Source organism: Etheostoma cragini, chromosome 3 (assembly GCF_013103735.1).
Source record: "Etheostoma cragini isolate CJK2018 chromosome 3, CSU_Ecrag_1.0, whole genome shotgun sequence".
NCBI classification, from domain to species: domain Eukaryota; kingdom Metazoa; phylum Chordata; class Actinopteri; order Perciformes; family Percidae; genus Etheostoma; species Etheostoma cragini.
Genome location: NC_048409.1, coordinates 14237049 through 14254739, shown reverse-complemented (window position 1 = coordinate 14254739; position 17691 = coordinate 14237049). Strand labels below are relative to the sequence as shown.

Below are 17691 nucleotides of genomic sequence, written 5' to 3'. Positions count from 1 at the left end.
GGACTCGGCTCATGAGTGGAGCTTTATAACACAGTTGTTAATCCAATTCAAATCATTTTCCGTGTTTTGTCATTTTCTCTGTAATGTGGCTGTCTGTGGCATGGACGTATTAAGGGAACGGGTCTGTGGGCGGTTACAAACGGTGCGTGATTCACAAACCCTATTTGTTCCTACTACTTTGAGCGCCATCTTGTTTGTAACTCCTCTACGTAAGTGGTAGAGTTCCTACCGAGGGGGTATCCGATTACCCTTTTACCAGCGTTAGACTGGGAACCTCTCCCTGTAGTCCTCGGGCGCATATTGCAATTTGCTTGATCGCCTCTCTCTTAAAAAATAAGCCACAGAAATGAGCATCGAAACGCTTCTAGAAGCAGCCAAGTTTTTGGAATTGCAAGCCCAGCATCAACAGAAAGCACGTGGTAAGTTGGTATTTTATTAGAAATATGGTTAATGTGTTTACAGAATTGGTAACTATACATGTAAAATAATCAACAATTCGATTTAATGTGTCACACAATGATTTATTTTCGCAGTTGAAGAAAAACCCCTGTTTTATTGTTGACTTATCAGCGCCATTCATGAACTAATTACTGTACGCACGTCGCTGGTTTGTTGCTTTTAAATTAAAATGTGACGAACTACTGAGTGGAATGGGTTCCAGTCAGTCAGTGACATTTTAGTTTTACTTTCATACTCGTAGTGTGCAGACGCGTTGCATTAGCTCCTTTTCTCTTGCTTTGTTTAACGTAACATTGCGGCTCTGTCTCTTGTCGTAGCCTTCCATAAAAAGCTAATAAACATACATGGGCTGCTGCAGTATCAGGGGTTACTGCATTGAAACCTGCTGCATTGACAGGGTTGTTGCAATGAGCTGCACCATTGTAAAGTTGTCAGATCCTCCCTGTCAGCGTTAGCTTGTCAGTAACGTTATATTACGACTGCACGGATTGCTTCGAGACCTTTAAAATAAGTCACCAAAACATGCGGGGATAAAGGGCGGTGGCGCAGGGAATGCCAAGCCCGTTTTACATAATGACCTGGCATCGTCCGCCGGGGACTCAAGTGACTCTGGCTTTCAGGCTTCCCCCACATGCATCTGTGCTCCTTGATCATTTCCGCTATTTAAACACGTATGGCGTTGTAGTTCTATAACAGCGCACATATACACGTTTCTGTCTGATTGTCCTATGTCGCGTAAAAAATAAACACAAACTCCATGGCCTTTAAGTCGCTCGTGGAGAGCTTTGAGTGTCTGGCGATGACGTGTACCAACCAACCACGCCTATTATGTTAACATTACGAGATGGCCCCGCCCCTTACACCACGTGCGTGCTGGGCTACCCCTCCTAAAGATTGTTTATGAATAAGATGAGTCACTACTATATGCAGTCTGGAGAAAAACCTGCCCACCTCCTCCAAAGGATTTGTGTTCTACTTCTCTGAAAACAGAATGTGCAGTGCATTTCACCAACAAGACAAACGGATGCTGTAGCTCAATGACAAAAAAAAAAAAGATGTGCGGTGTCATTTCATACTACATAATTACTGCAGCATGTACAGTTTTATTCTAACAGGAAATTAAACAATACACGCGATGTTGCATGTCAATCAACTGCCAAAGAGGGAGACAAATGTTTTCCAAACATGTAATCACCCCCTTCATGTTTCCTGTACTTTTCTTATGCTCTTTCACATTCATTCACAGTGTGACCTTAATGCAAGTCTTCAATATTTCACCCACTGAAATGTGTTATTACCTTTTTATAAATGCACAAAGTAAAGGGCAGAACTTATATAGAAAAATTAGCCTGTTCAGGATTTAAAGAGGGATGTTAGATTGTGAGAAAACTGATTAAAGGAAATCCAACATAACAGAACATATCTTTCAACCTTCCTACTGTATTAACAGCACACGTAGAGCAGTTTCCACAACCATTAAGCTCCTTTCACACACAGACTGTAATCTGTAAAGACTGCCAATTTTACATGTCCTCAGTTGCTCTGTCGATAGCCTACTTAGGCATTGGTAACATTTTCTATAAATTGCGCTCACCTTTTTTTTTTTTATATATAAAAGATTCTTTTTTGGGGGGGTTTCCCTTTTTATGTAGTGTAAGTGGATAGACAGGAAAGGGGGAAAGATGAGGGATGACACGCAGCAAAGGGCCGCCGGTCGTATTGGACCACCTCAAATTTTAATTGAAGGTTATATCTTGTGAACCAATCAATAGAAACTTAAGCTGTAGGGTTAATACAGTAGATACTGCAGCTAGACCATGAAGATCTATTTGTAGCTACAGATTTGACTCGCATAAGAGATTTATTAGATTTATTTCAAGCTACGTGGGCCGAACTATTTTTTTAATCCGGTTTGGACATGGTTCTACACAAAATTTAAGGAACTGCTGTCCCTCCATGCTAATAACACTACAGCTTAATAATAATAATAATAATAATACATTTTATTTAAAGACGCCTTTCTTGGCACTCAAGGACGCCGCACAGGGAATTCATAAATTAAGAACAGCAAAACAAATACTGTATAAGTAAGCTTAGGCATGTTGTAGTAGACAAGTTCACTTTGTACTTACACTTTAACCATTAAGGAGACCTATGTGTGAAAGCCAACATGATATTACTCAAACAAGCAATTTCTCAGATTCTGGTGGTTCTGAAATCATTTTCTGAGGGCTGCAGTTCTCTTCCTTTTATCTCTATGGAGACATTTGTGATATTTAGAAGGGCTCAGAGTGAGAGCTCCTGCTTCTGCCCTGCTCCTCCCGCCATGCTGCATTAGGAGAGCAGAGTCCTCCCCCCCTCTGCTACTGTAGAGCAGGTCACTGTGTGGAGAAAAGTAGGCCAGTGTTGCTCTGTGTGCTGCAGTTATATAATGTCTACAGAAAATCCTCTTGTTTTTCTATGTGCTACATCAATTTCCCTCAGAAAAAAGGCATTTCTCAGTCTAACGTGTACAATACAATACAAAATTATCAGTCTCTCACAACTGGCCATTCAAGATCTTATGGAAGCTGGCTAGCACTTTAACCAGAACATATTGTTCTTTTCTACTTTCTTTTACTTTTAAAGAGAAGATTTTTTAGTGTAATGTCACAAACATGTGCAACAAATGGTGACACACTGGACTGATAAATATGATACCATCATGTTGCTCTCTAGAGAGATTAAGGCCTAGTAATGTCTTCTTCCTTTTTCACATAATTTCTACAATGGTAGGAGGACATGTTTAGAAAGCTGCATCACTGTCCTTTCACTATATTTTCAAGGCAATTTTCACTGATAAGCACTGCTGCCTTACAGCAAAAAAGTCCTGGTTTCTGTGAGTCCTTTCCCCAACACCATAAAAGACATGCATGCTAGGTAACTTTTCCCATTGCCTTGATTAGCATTAGAAATGAAGTTGGTCCCCCTGGACTGTGGCTGCCCACTGCTCCCCATAGTTAGGATTGGTTCAAAGCATTTGTTATATGGATGGGTTAATCCTATGTTTAAATGAACTTGGCAAAATAAAGAATTTCCTATTCCTGTCTCAACATTGAACACCACAGCAACCATAGCAACTAGACAGCCTTTTTCTTCCGCATCCATACATCTTGGGGAGGGTGTCTTGAATATGATTGGATAGTACTTCAATGATGATAACACTCTTTGATTCCAACTCCTCTTTTCAGAATCGGCTTTAATGGCCAATTATAAGTGAACACATGCAATGAATTTTACTTCTGCTTATTGGGCATTTTTTATGGCCAAAATATTGCATATATTCTTCCGGCAAGTCCCATTGTCTCATTTATCGGTACGCTCTCAGCTGTAGAATTTTTCTCTTAATTTACAAATATTTTCCATTGCAACGGTTTCTTTTTCAAATGTTTGATTTCTCCAATTTTCTGAAGTCAGCAAAATAGTTCTCACATCAATTTGAGGTTACTAACTCGTTCTGTTTTAGAAGTGATCTGCAACAGTAAACCTTACAAATATGTTTTTATTACATTCTTCACAACATGCAGCATGTTATGTCCTTGACATGTAGTAGATATGGTAAGCGTTCCCTCGATGTGGGGATTTCTTAGTAGATTTAGAGTAGACTTGCACCCCCCTACCCAACACACCATGGTCAGTGGACTGTGAATGGGTTAACAGTACAGCAAGATGTATCTCCTTTAGAGTACCATCCTTTTTCGGAGTGTGCTTGAAGCTTGCCAGGATTTTGTAAATGTAAAAAGGGGAGGATATTTTTGGGAGAATCGCCGGTAACGCTAACAGAGCTGTAACGTTACGAATGGCTGCTCTTCTGACTCTGGTTCCTGGGTCTGTTTCCTGACAGTTCAGTAAACTGCTATTAGCGTCCTTAGCATTGGGGTTAAGTGCTGACTGGGTTTGGATTGCTGTAATAATAGTGGCTGGCTGCTTTTGGCTGGGGGCCGACTGTGGATGTATCCCCGGGGCTGTTTTCAGCTCTCGTCCCGACTGAAGCCTCGCAGCGCCGGGAGACTGAGACAGAAGACAAGGGTGTGCTGGTTAGCTAAATTACCATTTGATTAGTTGTCTGTGTAGTTAACGTTACTGATTAATTTGTGGGTCAACCCAGAGTTGTTAACCGTAGTCAAAATGGCAGTGGTTGCCTAAAGGTTAGTAACGCATGCTTGTGACCTGGCGGTTGTCTGTTCAATACCCAGACCAACAGGATAAAACCTGGAATGGGAAAGTGAAAGAGGTTTCCTTGAGTAAGGCCCTTAACCTCCAACCGTTCAGTGGAGCTGCTCAGTGGCCATCAGATCAGACTGTAGTTGGGCTGGGCAACCCCTTCCAGAAGTAGCTGATGTTATAGACCTAGCATTAGCATTAGCTACTTGTCAACCAGAACCTTTTTATAGTGCAACATCAAAGGACTTTTTCTCCTCAGGCCGCCTATGGGTTGGAAGCGGTATTGTCCATTATTGTACCATTATTCTTATGTCTCCTTCAAACTACAGATCCGCTACCTAAAACTTGCTTACTGCGGTCATAGCGTGCATAAGTGCCATTCACCCTGTTAAGAGTTGATGATCCACTGAATTTATTTTTGAACCATTATTTAAATTTTAACGTACAAAAGAATCTTTGGTGTTGGATCGATTGATATTGAAATCAATCAGTGTCAATAAACAAGGTTTCTGTTGTATTACTGAGTTGCATAGTGGCATGTTATCAATTACATGCCCCCCCCCCCCCCCAAAAGAATCAAGGTTTGTAAAGAATCGTGGGTCAAAAAATTCTGATTAAAAATCAAAGCGTGGGTTTGGTGTGTCTTTACACCCCTAGACAGTCCTGATGAGTGTGGCAGGTTGCAGGCCTTTGTTTGTTTTTGCTATGTTGTATCACTAAGGACATCTCAATGGTGAGAACATTGAGACACAAATGAGACATTTTGTCATTTAGTGGTTTATATTCAGTTCACGCCAGTCATGACAAAATAAGCCTGTTTGATTTCCTGTCACATACTTCACCGGATATCTTAATTTAAGGTCACACTTCTATTTTCAAGTTGTTTCCCTGTAATTTAACAAAAATGAAGGTTATTCATCTTCTGCAGTGTATTACTGTGATGTACAGAATAGTACCTTAAGTGTGTATAGGAGGACACGGTAGTATCTGTCCTGTTAACCTGCCTTGTTTCTTCCACAGAGGATGAACTAAAGGAAAAGCAGCGCCTGGAGCAGTTGGCAGAGCGGAGAAACTCTGATGTGAACTATAACTCAACACTCCACATCAACAATGTTTCTAAAGCAAAGGCAGAGTGCCGCGCGGTGCCCATCCCAACCTCTCTGCCTCCCCCCTCCATGCCCATCACTGTCATCCCCATCCCGGTGGTCACCCCTAACCCTACAGACTCACCCACTCTGCCTGTCGCCACACTCTGCCCTCCAGCTGCTCCACCACCTGCCGCCACTCTGCCATGCTCTCCCCAACCCATATCTGACCACCCGACCTCTGTGCTAACCACCAACCACACGCATCTGATACAGAACCACCATCATCAACCACCGCTCATCGCCCAAACTAACAGTACTAAACTACAGCAGCAGACACACCAGCAGCTGGTTCAACGCTACCCTGGTTCCATCGTCTCGCCCCCCCAGCAACATGCCTTACTCCCTCAGTCGGGCCACGTAGTCCAGCAGCCTCCTCTACAGAACGGCACCATCAGCCGAGGGAGTCCTCCTGATGACGGCCGCCACCTAGACAAGAAGAGGCCTGGAGGGTACGTCTATTTACTTCTTTACATTGTAATTTAAAGAGGACTACAACCTAGTATTGTTTTTTTTTATATCTGTTAATTTTTGTCAATCCATACATCAGTCTACAATCTGTCAGAAATATAAAAAGTTGCATTTGGCCTTTAGCCTCTGAAAACCCCTCAAAGCAATTGTGTTGTAATGATTTAAAATGAAGAAAAACAACATTAAGCATTTGTGAAGCCGTTACATTATTGATATTTCACTTCTAAAAGACAGAATATTGTCACTTTCAGTAACTATATACTAGTAATATAACGGGAAAATTCTTCTTTGGTTGATTTTGATTATATTTGTCACATTGCCCTTTTAAATACCAAATTCTCACTATACTCTCATCTGTGCTCTTACAGGGCAGGCACAAGAGAAGTGCATAACAAGCTTGAGAAAAACAGGTGGGTTCAACCTGTCTACCATAGGTCCTCCTTAAAGAGAGCGCAGTCTGAGGTTATTTGCATTGTTACATTTGAATAATATGTACTAGTTACATCGTGTGTTTTCTCTGAAACTGACTGGTGCCTTTGTTCATTTGTAGCGGTTTAATTTTAATGCTAATCTTTTTTTAGTTTGTTGTGTTAATCGTTTGTTACTAAAATGAAGCCAATTGTGGCTCAACCCATTCCTGCTCTCAAATCCCCTCTCTGTGTTTTGTGTCTGTCAGACGGGCACACTTGAAGGAGTGCTTTGAGACGCTGAAAAAGAACATCCCCAACATAGACGAGAAGAAGACCTCCAATCTGAGCGTGCTGAGAAGTGCGCTGAGATACATCCAGGTAAGACAAGTCTAGTTTGCTAATGCAAAGTGTTTGTTGTATGTACGACAAAGGCCTATACAGCTAAACAACCCCACTATGCATTCCATACCTTTTTTTTTTTTTTAATCCTTGGTTTAACAAAATAAATTCAAGAAACCGTCTGTAAGCGTCCGCCTGTGTACCGCATTCATCAGATGTTTGTGAATCTTGCTAAGACTTGTTTGTACAGGTTTATTTGCATTCATGATTACTACTGAACAGCGGAGCCTCCATTATTTCAAGGACACGCTGCAATATGAGCTAGAGTCTCGGGTGCAAGAGGAGGGGCATTTGTTAAAAAAAAGGGGGGTTGCTAAACAAAAGCCTGCTTTTTTTTTAGTATAAGCGTGATCACAATCGTAATTATCATAATCGGCTCTGAATTTATATGGGTGTATTTAATTCCACCATGCCATTATTATTTATGTTGTGCTTTTCTCAAAAACATTCCTTGTTGTGCGACAAAAAGTTGCAGTGATTTTATTTTTGTTAGGATGGAATTGATTTGAAAGGACATAGATAAGTGGATGTTGGGTTGACTTATCTTAAGTATTTTACAGCTGGAAAGAGGATGTTGTTGTTGTTTTTCTGTAAAACTGGGCTGTCTATGCAGTAGAATTGCAAACACTTTTGAAATTTGTGCGACACTACCAAAGAAAATAAAGCTGTCACATTCCCTTTTGCTCAAAAGGTAGAAAACCTACAACTAACAGAATGCACTGCGCAGTACTGGACCAATAAAAGCTCCTGCTGGTTGGTACTGTAATGCGAGCTCATCAAGCTCGTCTGTATTGAAACCGAATGGCGGCCGGTAACAAACAATCTTGTACAACAGTTAAACGGTAAACTGAAATATGTATCCAAAAAAGATTTAGGCAAGAAGTAGGCAATGCAGTTACATAAACATTGTCTACATACATAGTTTATATTTGATCAGCACTGCCTAGTTTTACAGATTCATCTGATTTTGAGGGAAAGAAAGAGGGGGTCGGCTGTCTCTCTCAATCCGCTTCTATTCTTTGTGTCCTTATGCAGAAGTACAGTGTGTAGTTACAGCAACAGCCCTAGCGCCAGCAGAAAAACTCCAAGTGACGAAAGTAAGTCTCTTGGTAGTTTTTCAGCTGGCCTGTGATTAGGGATACCTGTGCAGTACAGTCTGTACGGTAAAATGGATAAAAGTTAATACGAGTTTATTTACACATACTACCAACATTATTATGAAAAAAACTTGTTGGATATCTGCAAAGTATCCCTTAAGTGTAGTCTTTGTCAGGCCCAAATAAAATATTTCTACAATAGCCCTACCGAAGACGTTTGAGGCCTGTGGAAAATCTCTTTCCTGCCACAACAGTGTTTGTGGTAATTTCACGGTTATTCTTTTTTTCCCCTTGCATTTTCTTTTTGTATTTCTGTGTGCACCCTTCTTTACGGAGGAATTTTAAACGCTTCCCCATTTGTACCATTTTAAGCAACTTAGTCTTTAATATCAACAATATGTGCCAAGTCATTGTCCACAAATGACTCACCATGTGTTTGCCTCATGCTCTGACAGTGAGAGTATCCTGGTTGTAAACTGCTGGTGCAAAGGTCCACCACTGGCCTTAGTTTCACTCTTTCAGACTGTGATTGTGCTGTTGTAAAGTGTATCATGGTGTTTACTCTGGGCCTTTTTTATTCTTCTATAGGTTACTACTGCATGGTGAAAGTTTGAAATCTGGAACAAAAGTTCACCCATTGGCCTAAGTAGGCATCAGCTATCATGTTTTTTGTGTATTTTCCCGTAGTGCTTATTAGAGTTGCATGTAAGCTAATAGAATAGTTTTTATTCACATTTGTCTAGTGACAGCTAGGGCATACAGAATAATTAGGTACTTATGTGGTGTATACTCAGCAGTAATATTTGGTGTGCACATTGATAGTCATTCATGGGTTTCATCTTTTAAGGCGTTTATGAAAGAACCAACCCTGTAGTGTTCATATTACTTGTTATTACATAACCGTGGTGCAGGTTTACTAATGTACATTTTGCAGAGGACAGTGTGCTTCTAATGTGATGCGATGAGAAGCAGCATGCTGGTTATTCCTCTTTGCATGTGGATACTGAAGGAAACTAGGACAGCGTGGGTGCAGAGCTCGTCACCCAATCCCCCTTCCTCTCCCCCCTCTCTGCGTGATTAGGCAACACAGTGTTTAGAGTGTTGAGTTTAACTTGCAGACTGACCTGCCTCTCTTTTCCTCCTATCAACAGCTGAGTATAAAATAAATACGCAGAAGAAAAATATCACAGCCGATCCCACTTTCTGTTACAACCTCATCATGTCCTGTTAGTTACAGTTTTTATTGTTATTACTAATTTTGATGAGCTCTTGGATGGTGTCACTAGAGCTGGACAACTTTCCACTAAATTAAAGGTAAATTCTTAGCAGTGACAGGTACTTTTGGTAGTTTCCCCAGATACATACAGTATTTTTAGAGGTGGAGTAAGAGAAGAAACCAAACACGTGTATGCACTGTCATCTTGACACGGCGGTCCAGAGCTACAGAGGCGTGTCCTGCCCTCATCTGGCCTGGCAGCAGAGATGCGGCCTGCCCGCAGAAACACCACGCTCCTTTCCTTTGATTTATCTTGCCTGTTTTCTCAAGTGTCAACTTGGAAAATAAGTGCAGTTATCAGTTCTCCAGAAAATGTCACTGGCCAACATGATGTAGTTCATGTTTCACTTCCACATTTCATTTCGATTCCAAATGATTCAGCAACTAACTGACTAGAAACTTAAATATTTAATTTTTCTTTATGATTGTGTTTTTGTGTGTGTTATGTTAACAGAGGCTGTACATTTGTTTTGTTTTTACCTAATGCATTACATCTTGTTTCTAAAGGCTTCCCCCCCGAGCCCGTAGTGTTGTTGCAAAAGCAGAGGGTGTAAAATAAGTCCTGATGTAGTAGAGCTACTCCTCTCTACTCCCCCTCCTTTCCTCCCTCCATCCTGCCTCTCTGAGCTTTTAAGGCCACATGAGCAGCAAGCACATGGCTAGCCGGAGCTGTTTGACGTCACCCCCCCTTGCTGGGACCCCGCCCAGCACTGCAACAGGCAGGACTCGCTGTACCACGGCCTAGCTGCCAGCAGCAGGGAGGAAATATGTATCAGTAAACACAAGGCTTGTTTACTCCACTCGTGCTTCATTTGTCTCACAAAGCTGACGGAGCTTGTTCCTATACTGCATGTCCATGAATGCCAGCCTGAAACGTGTTGTGCCATCTGGTGGGGAAAATCTTATGTATAGAGGTAGAGGAAAGTGGATATGTGTTTTAATATTTGTCGCATTGGAAGTAAATTACATTTATTGTGACCATAATTGCATATTTCCTTAGATGCCTTGCCTTAAAACAAACCACCAAGTACTTTGACATTTATTTTTCATTCCTCAAACATTAAAAATAATCAGTCTTCCGTGGCAGTCGAGGTCACTGTTCTTAAATATTTCAAGTTTTTTTTTTTTACCTTAGTCTTTGTGAAAGTCTTGGTGACACTCAGTCTCTTCTGTCATGGTTTTGAGTCAAGACTACAGTCAAATTCAACAGCTGTATGAGCCTTATATATAGTATCCATTTCTAGTAAAATTGTGATTTTCAAGGAAGAAAAAGAAATCGTCAACAAAAGATGTTTTTACCATAAGAAGAGTTAAATGACAGAGTAGCACACCATACAGTATATGAGTGCAAATTTGTCTCACAGTGCTCTTTGACTGCACTGGAGCATGGTCTGGACTATCAACTGGTAATTACAATGAGGTAATTATGTCAGTTGTGCAGTGGTGTGCAAAAGTAGGATTTTTTTCCCCCGTATACAAGCCTTTAATTGTGTAAGTCATGCGCCACGTTTGGTTCTCTGTTGGAGCTTGGAGGCACAGCGAGACAAGGGTTTATGGTTACCCCACTGTCACAAGACCTCTGTGCAGAAGCCTGATGATCAGTCATCCAGGCTTAACAGCATGTCTGCAACGTGGCCTCCTGTGCTCCTGGCCCTTTAAGAAAACCCAGCCTTGTGCCTTCTGCTGCAAAAGTGAGTCAGTGAGTACAGCTTACATTGCTCTCTTTCAATCCCCCACTATCTGCCGCCCTCCCCCTCCCATTCTCTGTGGGGCCATGTGCTCAGCACTCGCATTGCTTGTGACAGCGCTTGAGCAGTGTTTCACACACATACACACTCAGGGTCTAGATATGAAAAGGCCATCTCTTTTTTGTAGGGGGAAGTTCAGAAGCTCAGGGGTGCGCCCTTGTGCAAAGAGACAAAAGGCGCCTTGTATCATTAAAACCTGGTAACATGATTAATAGGGTGAAGTCAAGTCTGATCAACCCGCGACAGACTTGGTTTTCAGGTTTACCTTGTTAATCTCAGACTAGCTGTTATAGCACCAACACTGGGACAGTGAGAGTTCAGTGGGTCTGTAGAGCGTTTCTCTCCATGAGTCATAGTTTGTGGCATGCACAGTTGGGGCACCGCTCACATGAAGCTGCCTCCTAATACATGAGTGTAAAAAAGGCGGCCAGTACCCAGTCCATGTGTCACATACACGTTTTATATCATTTCTTTCTGCCCTCCTGACAATCTTTTCAGATAGATTCTGTGTGTGAGCAAATCGGTTCTCCATCCTTGTGAGTAATCGTTTTCATTATTACACCCAAGTGTAAAAGGAATGTTTACATGAGAAAACTAAATTGCACATGAAGGTGTACGCGGTCTTTTAGGCTACAGAGGAAACTTTATGAGGTTTTTATCTGTTTCCATGACAACCAAAGATGGGGGCATTACAGTAGAACATGTATTGAGACAGAGGATACTTTTAACGTGTTCAGACTGAAGTACTGATATCTGCTCTTCATGACAGAGGGGCTGTTGATGGTTGGTCTTGAGTTACACTGGACATCTGTGCCCAGATGTTCATAAGTGAATAATAAGGAACCGACATTCATTCATCAATGGAGTATAATATTTGTCCTGCTCTCCATGCTTCAATTAAAATACAATAACTTTGTATGAATACCTGTGTGTGTGTGTGTGTGTGTGTGTGTGTGTGTGTGTGTGTGTGTGTGTGTGTGTGTGTGTGACTGAAAAATGAAATGATGACTTTTACAAGTAATGCACACAGCAGTGTTTCTTCCTTCTTTGTCCTCAACAAACAAAGACAAGTAAAGACAATTTCGAAACCAATATTTTAAGCAGAGCTAGACAGATAAATCTGATTTTAGGTTCAAGGTTTGAGGTTGCATTTTTTATTTTAATAGCCAGATTAATAGGCTTGTTAATAGGTGGATTTATTTGGGCTCGATTATATTGTTGTCATGGCTTTCTTCTGCCAAACAAATAGTGAACAGGACTTTCTGTGAGTTTGTAGTGTTTAAATGTGACTGAAAACACTCCAGTGGGATGCAGTCCAAGCACAGACCGCTTGCAGCCCATGCAGTTCTAATCCTGGATAAGGGCTAGAGACAGGTGCTGAATTACACAAGGCCTGCCTTTTGTCCCCTTTTGCTATTTATGTACATGTATATTGTACTGTAGATGCACACACTCAGACTACGCTGCTCTCACGAGCTATCCTCAACACACACACATTCAAATGCCCCTTTCTCAATCCAACACTCTCACGCAAGTTGACTTGCACTTGCACATGTACTGTATCCTCCCACAAACTAATACATGATGGCTTGAAAACTAGCAGGAAGTCCACCCTTTAAGGAAATGGTTTTATGATCCTGAGTCATCAGGTTGCTGGTAACAGGTTCCAGTGTAATTTCCCTGAGCCTCTACCACCGAGGCCAGAGTCTGTGTTGGATACTTTGACCAAGCTAAGCTTGATGTGTAATACATTATAGAAAGTGTTTGATTTCAAAACACAAATCCCCTTGCAGTGTAACTCTATCCTGTCTGCAGTAGGCACGGGCCGGTTTACTGCCACTGTTTTAAAACCACTAACATTTTTCATCATACGGTTCCTAAGGTACAGGGAAGCCTAGCCAAGACTGATTGTTTTTTGCCTGGTGTCAGCTGACAGGTTAGGGGAAATTGGGTCACAGAGAGCCACTGCCTGGAAGAACCTCTTACTTTCCATACTTGTCTCCTCCCTCCTTCTCTCCTCCACCTCCCTCTTCCCATGTACTTCTGTAGCTCTGTTATTTTTGTCTCAGCACACAGGTTATAGCTGCAGGTTTAATTGTTTATATCATTTTTTCTTGGACCCGTTCCTTAATATTTATAGACATCATGAGTGTTAATGCGTATATTCATGGAGGTTTTATCGGTGTGCTTTGTTTTGAGCAGTGGCGACCATTCTTCTTCAGAAGTTGGACATTTTTTAATAAACCACTGGTTGTTGTTGTTAGAGGCTGAATAAACATGATTTATATATGAATTAATGAGACGGTCTCCCTCCTCCTTTAGTGGCCAAAGTGGCTTAATGCTTATTTGTCTGTGATTTGATTAATATGTTTTTCGTCACTTATCTGATTCTGCAAAATAAAAGTAATTACAACTGTCGGATAAATGTAGTGCAGTATAAACTACAATATTCCCCTCTGCAATGTAGTGGAGTCGAAGTATAAAATATATGTACAAAATATAATATTTCAATTTCTGAAGTTGTAGTTAGTGATGAGTAATGTATTCCATTGTATTTAAAAGTGCCTCTAATAGTTTGTCGATATCCCATACTTCACAGGGAACATAAGTCAGTATATCACAGGCTAATAAAAAGCCATCCGCTCTGGCCTCAAACATTAGCATTGAGTTAAATCAACACCTCTCTGACACAGTGTCAACAAAGCAAAGACTGGATTTTGTTTTGGGGCTGTGGTATTGGATTGGTGCATTACACTGTACTCGTGAGCCTCATAAACTGGAAGCTCACACCATCATGGAGTCACTCTGTTCAGGATTTTACAGCCTAACGATTTTTGCTTTCTCCTTTCAGACGTTGAAGCGGAAAGAGAAGGAGTACGAGCATGACATGGAGCGACTGGCCAGAGAGAAGATAGCCACGCAGCAGCGATTAGCAGAGCTGAAGAACGATCTGAGTCAGTGGATGGATGTGATTGAGATTGACCGCGTCCTGCGACAGACAGTACAGCCGGAGGAGGACCAGGCCTCCACCTCCACTGCCTCAGGTAGACTAACAGTCAGGGTCGGATAACTGGTGGCCTACAGGGATGCCCCTCTATAAATATTAAGAATATATTTAAAGTAATGTTGATCCAATGTTATTTTGTTCTTATCTGTACAATGACCCACCAACTACAGCACCAAACAACCTCCTTTTATATGTAGGTGTTAGTATTATCAGATGCAATTAAGTGAGTTAATTATTTCTTCTGTTGGTGTTGCAGAAGGTGAAGATATTATGGCGGATGACCTGGAAGATGAGACTGCACCGAGAGCGCAGACTGCCTTACCCACCGTGCCTCAAACCATGAAACCTGAGCTGCACAAGACTGCAACACCCACTCACCCACCCACCACTACCTCCTTCATCACCCAACACATCTCCATCCAGCACAAAGTCCCTCTGCACCAGCCTCAGCTCCAGCCGCTGACAGGGACTCCTCCTCAGCCAGTGTCCAAGCCTGCTGCCCTACCTATTATCACAACCTCCAGCCATCACTCCGCCTCCAGTCAGCCCTTGATACCCAGCCATACACAGATGGTGACTGCCTCCAGCCTACATCCCACCGTTATTGCCCATGCTTCAGTGTCTCACCCCTCAGTCATCCAAGCAGTCAACCACGTCATCCAGGGAGGGGGTCCCAAACATATTGCCCACCTGGCTCCCTCCCCCACCACCAGCACTGTCCAGTTAGCCCCCCGGCCCCCAATCGGCCACATCACCGTGCACCCGGTGGCTCACCTGAGCCAGCATCTACCTACCCTATATTCTCAACCGGTGGCTGTCACACAGTCAGCTGTGGTCGGTCACATCACCCACACGCTAAACCACACCCACCCTCACATGAATGGCACTGCGACTAGCCAACCAGCTGCCACCATAGTTGGCAAGCAGACAGCAGTGAGCACCCAAATGGTGGCCCACCACCCACAGCTAGTGGGCCAGACAGTGCTCAACCCTGTGACAATGGTGACCATGCCCTCCTTCCCCATCAGCACTCTGAAGCTGGCCTGAGGACTGGGACAGGACTCCCAGGCTGCGCAACAGAGACAACCCTGAAATGGGAGAAGCACAGGCCTCAGACCAGGCCATCAAAAAAGCCCACAGTGAGGGCAGGAGAGCTGCTGGCCACCTTGCTGATCCTGTGTACCTATCGTTCAGAAGCATTACAGCTGATTTAAAGCCGGAAACATTCCTACAAAACCTCTTTCAATACTAGTCCACCACAGTGTCCTGAAAGCTTGACCTTGAATATAAGATATGGTTGAGGGTCATCATGTTGTGTGTTTGTGGCAATATACGGGGGGGCAGACACTCGCTTATTATCTATTGTTGCAGATGATGGAGCATCTCACATGAGCTTTACAGAAACAGCTTCAAATAGGGATGTGTTCACTGCCAGTACAGTGTCGATGTCAGAACCCTGTTACATTGTTCATGTAGGTACTGGCTGTTGGCTAGACGCCCAGCTATCACTATGACTGCACTGGATTAACCAATAGAATATCATGTACTCAAGAGGCTACATTGTGTTTTGAGGGCTGTGACAGTGTAGGATCAGAGTGCAGGACCCGCCATAACCAGCACATTGGGAATGTGATGCAGACAGCTCCTCCTCTCCAGCCGGCACATGCCGCAGGGCTGGAGCAAAATCACGGACTGAACTCAAGCTCCTGTTCAGAAGCTGTAGTCCTCAGTGTTGGTGCATGCAGCAATCGCTCCCCCTGCTGGCTGATTGTGTTCTAATGGAATGCTACTATACCTTTTGACAATAAAGAAATCTGATTGATTGATATTAAAAGAACAGCTACTTAAAGTAAAGGAATATGCATGTTTGTCAGGGTCTTTTGCTTGTTCAAACATACTGGGGACTTCACTGAGCACCACTTCAAGTTTTAGGATAAAGTACATTTTTTTGTTGCATATATTTTGAAATATCTTGGCCAAATAGAATCAGTTCTACACGCCCCCTAAAAGTAACGCCACAACAGAATGTGTGAGATACAAACTTGGATGCTACAAGGTGAAGGAGCTGGGTGTTTAGAGGTTTTGAATGTGAATACATAAAAGGCATCAAGACGTAGTAAAGTGTGTTTCTATGGTGTCTGGCAGGGCAAATGGTAGTTTGATATGTGTTTGCATGCTGTAAATGCATGATTGTTTATTAGTGATAAAACGTGGAGCCATAGCGGTGCTTTGCAGACAAGTTGCCGACAGAATGTAAGATTTTTTTGGCTCAGAGTTTAAGCTCTGTCATCCATAACTTTGGGTTGGGATCGGTACAAAGTGTGCAACAGCTGACATAAATCCAATCAATGTGTGTTTTTCACGACTATCCTTTTCCAAAGCAAGCACTGTGAACATTTCTATTTTAGTCTCAATGAGCAGCAGTATAGCATAGCACTTGCTAGAACAGCAACAGCTGTACTCTCCTTATTTAATCTGAATGTACTATTTTCTGAAAGGATGTGGAGTAGTGCACTCATCAGAAGTTAAGCCCTGTTTTGTTTTAAGAAAGATGCAATTACTTTATTAAAGTATCATGTGTATGGAAAGTGTAACATTTAAAACTGATTTTGTATTTTAAGATTTAATGTTGCTTGTTTTATCTGGAGAATAACTTTGTCAAGTGTAAATTTAATAATATAGTTGTGTTTTTGGGACCATGTACAGTGCTGTATATCATGGGGGGGGCGACTACACAGACCTCTTACCAAGGTGATATCACATTCAGCCGCTTTGGAAAGTATTCACCCTGTAATTGTTTTCTATTTTGTTCTGATGCAATATGATTAAAGCAGGGACTCTGTTTTGTTTTTAACTAATTCATTGCAAAGATAAATATAACCATTTTTACCCTCATATTTTATGCAAATGATCATGAACAAATCATATTGAAGCAAAACAAAATGTGAAAAAATTAACATGGATTCAGATACTTGAAGAAGCAACAATATATTTGTATGTTTTCCCTATGGAGAAAGATTAAGTTGTATATAGCCTGTAAATGTTGGGCTGCATTAGATCTAACTGTATTATGTATTATGTAAAAAACTGGGGATATATGTACAATTAAAAGTTTATAAAAAAAAAGATACTTAATAAATTGTATTATGTTTACAATGTCTGAATCCACTTTTTTGTTGTTTTTAACTGTGGTTAGTTTTTGTTTGCAGCAGTACAAATACTGTTGGACTGTTGAACGTGTGGGCTTGAGAACAGTCTGAATAAAATTGTGATTTCTTTTTATTACAGCAATAAACAATTAACTATTTTGTAAATTAATCATTTAGGAAACTGGGATGGACATTTTTCTGTTCTTTTATTTATTATACTGTACATGTTTTCTTAATCCTCAATTATTAACCTGAGTCCATGCTGACTTCAAATGCCTTCTCTTGTCCGACCAACAGTTGCAAACCAAATAATAAGAAGCATATAAT

At 41.7% G+C, this 17691-nt stretch overlaps 1 protein-coding gene across 2 annotated transcripts; it reads left to right on the top strand.

The window, feature by feature from the left end:
- Positions 1-153: 153 nt before the first annotated feature.
- On the top strand, positions 154-17290 carry mnta (MAX network transcriptional repressor a). Of its 2 annotated transcripts, XM_034866760.1 has the most exons (6): positions 154-419; positions 5683-6259; positions 6647-6688; positions 6955-7066; positions 14060-14252; positions 14472-17290. In XM_034866760.1, exons 1-6 carry the CDS (start codon positions 347-349, stop codon positions 15260-15262), a joined length of 1788 nt encoding a protein of 595 aa, XP_034722651.1. In that variant the 5' UTR covers positions 154-346; the 3' UTR covers positions 15263-17290. The 2 variants fall into 2 exon arrangements, with proteins under 2 accessions (XP_034722651.1, XP_034722652.1); XM_034866761.1 differs by lacking the exon at positions 6647-6688.
- The last annotated feature ends 401 nt before the right edge of the window (positions 17291-17691 follow it).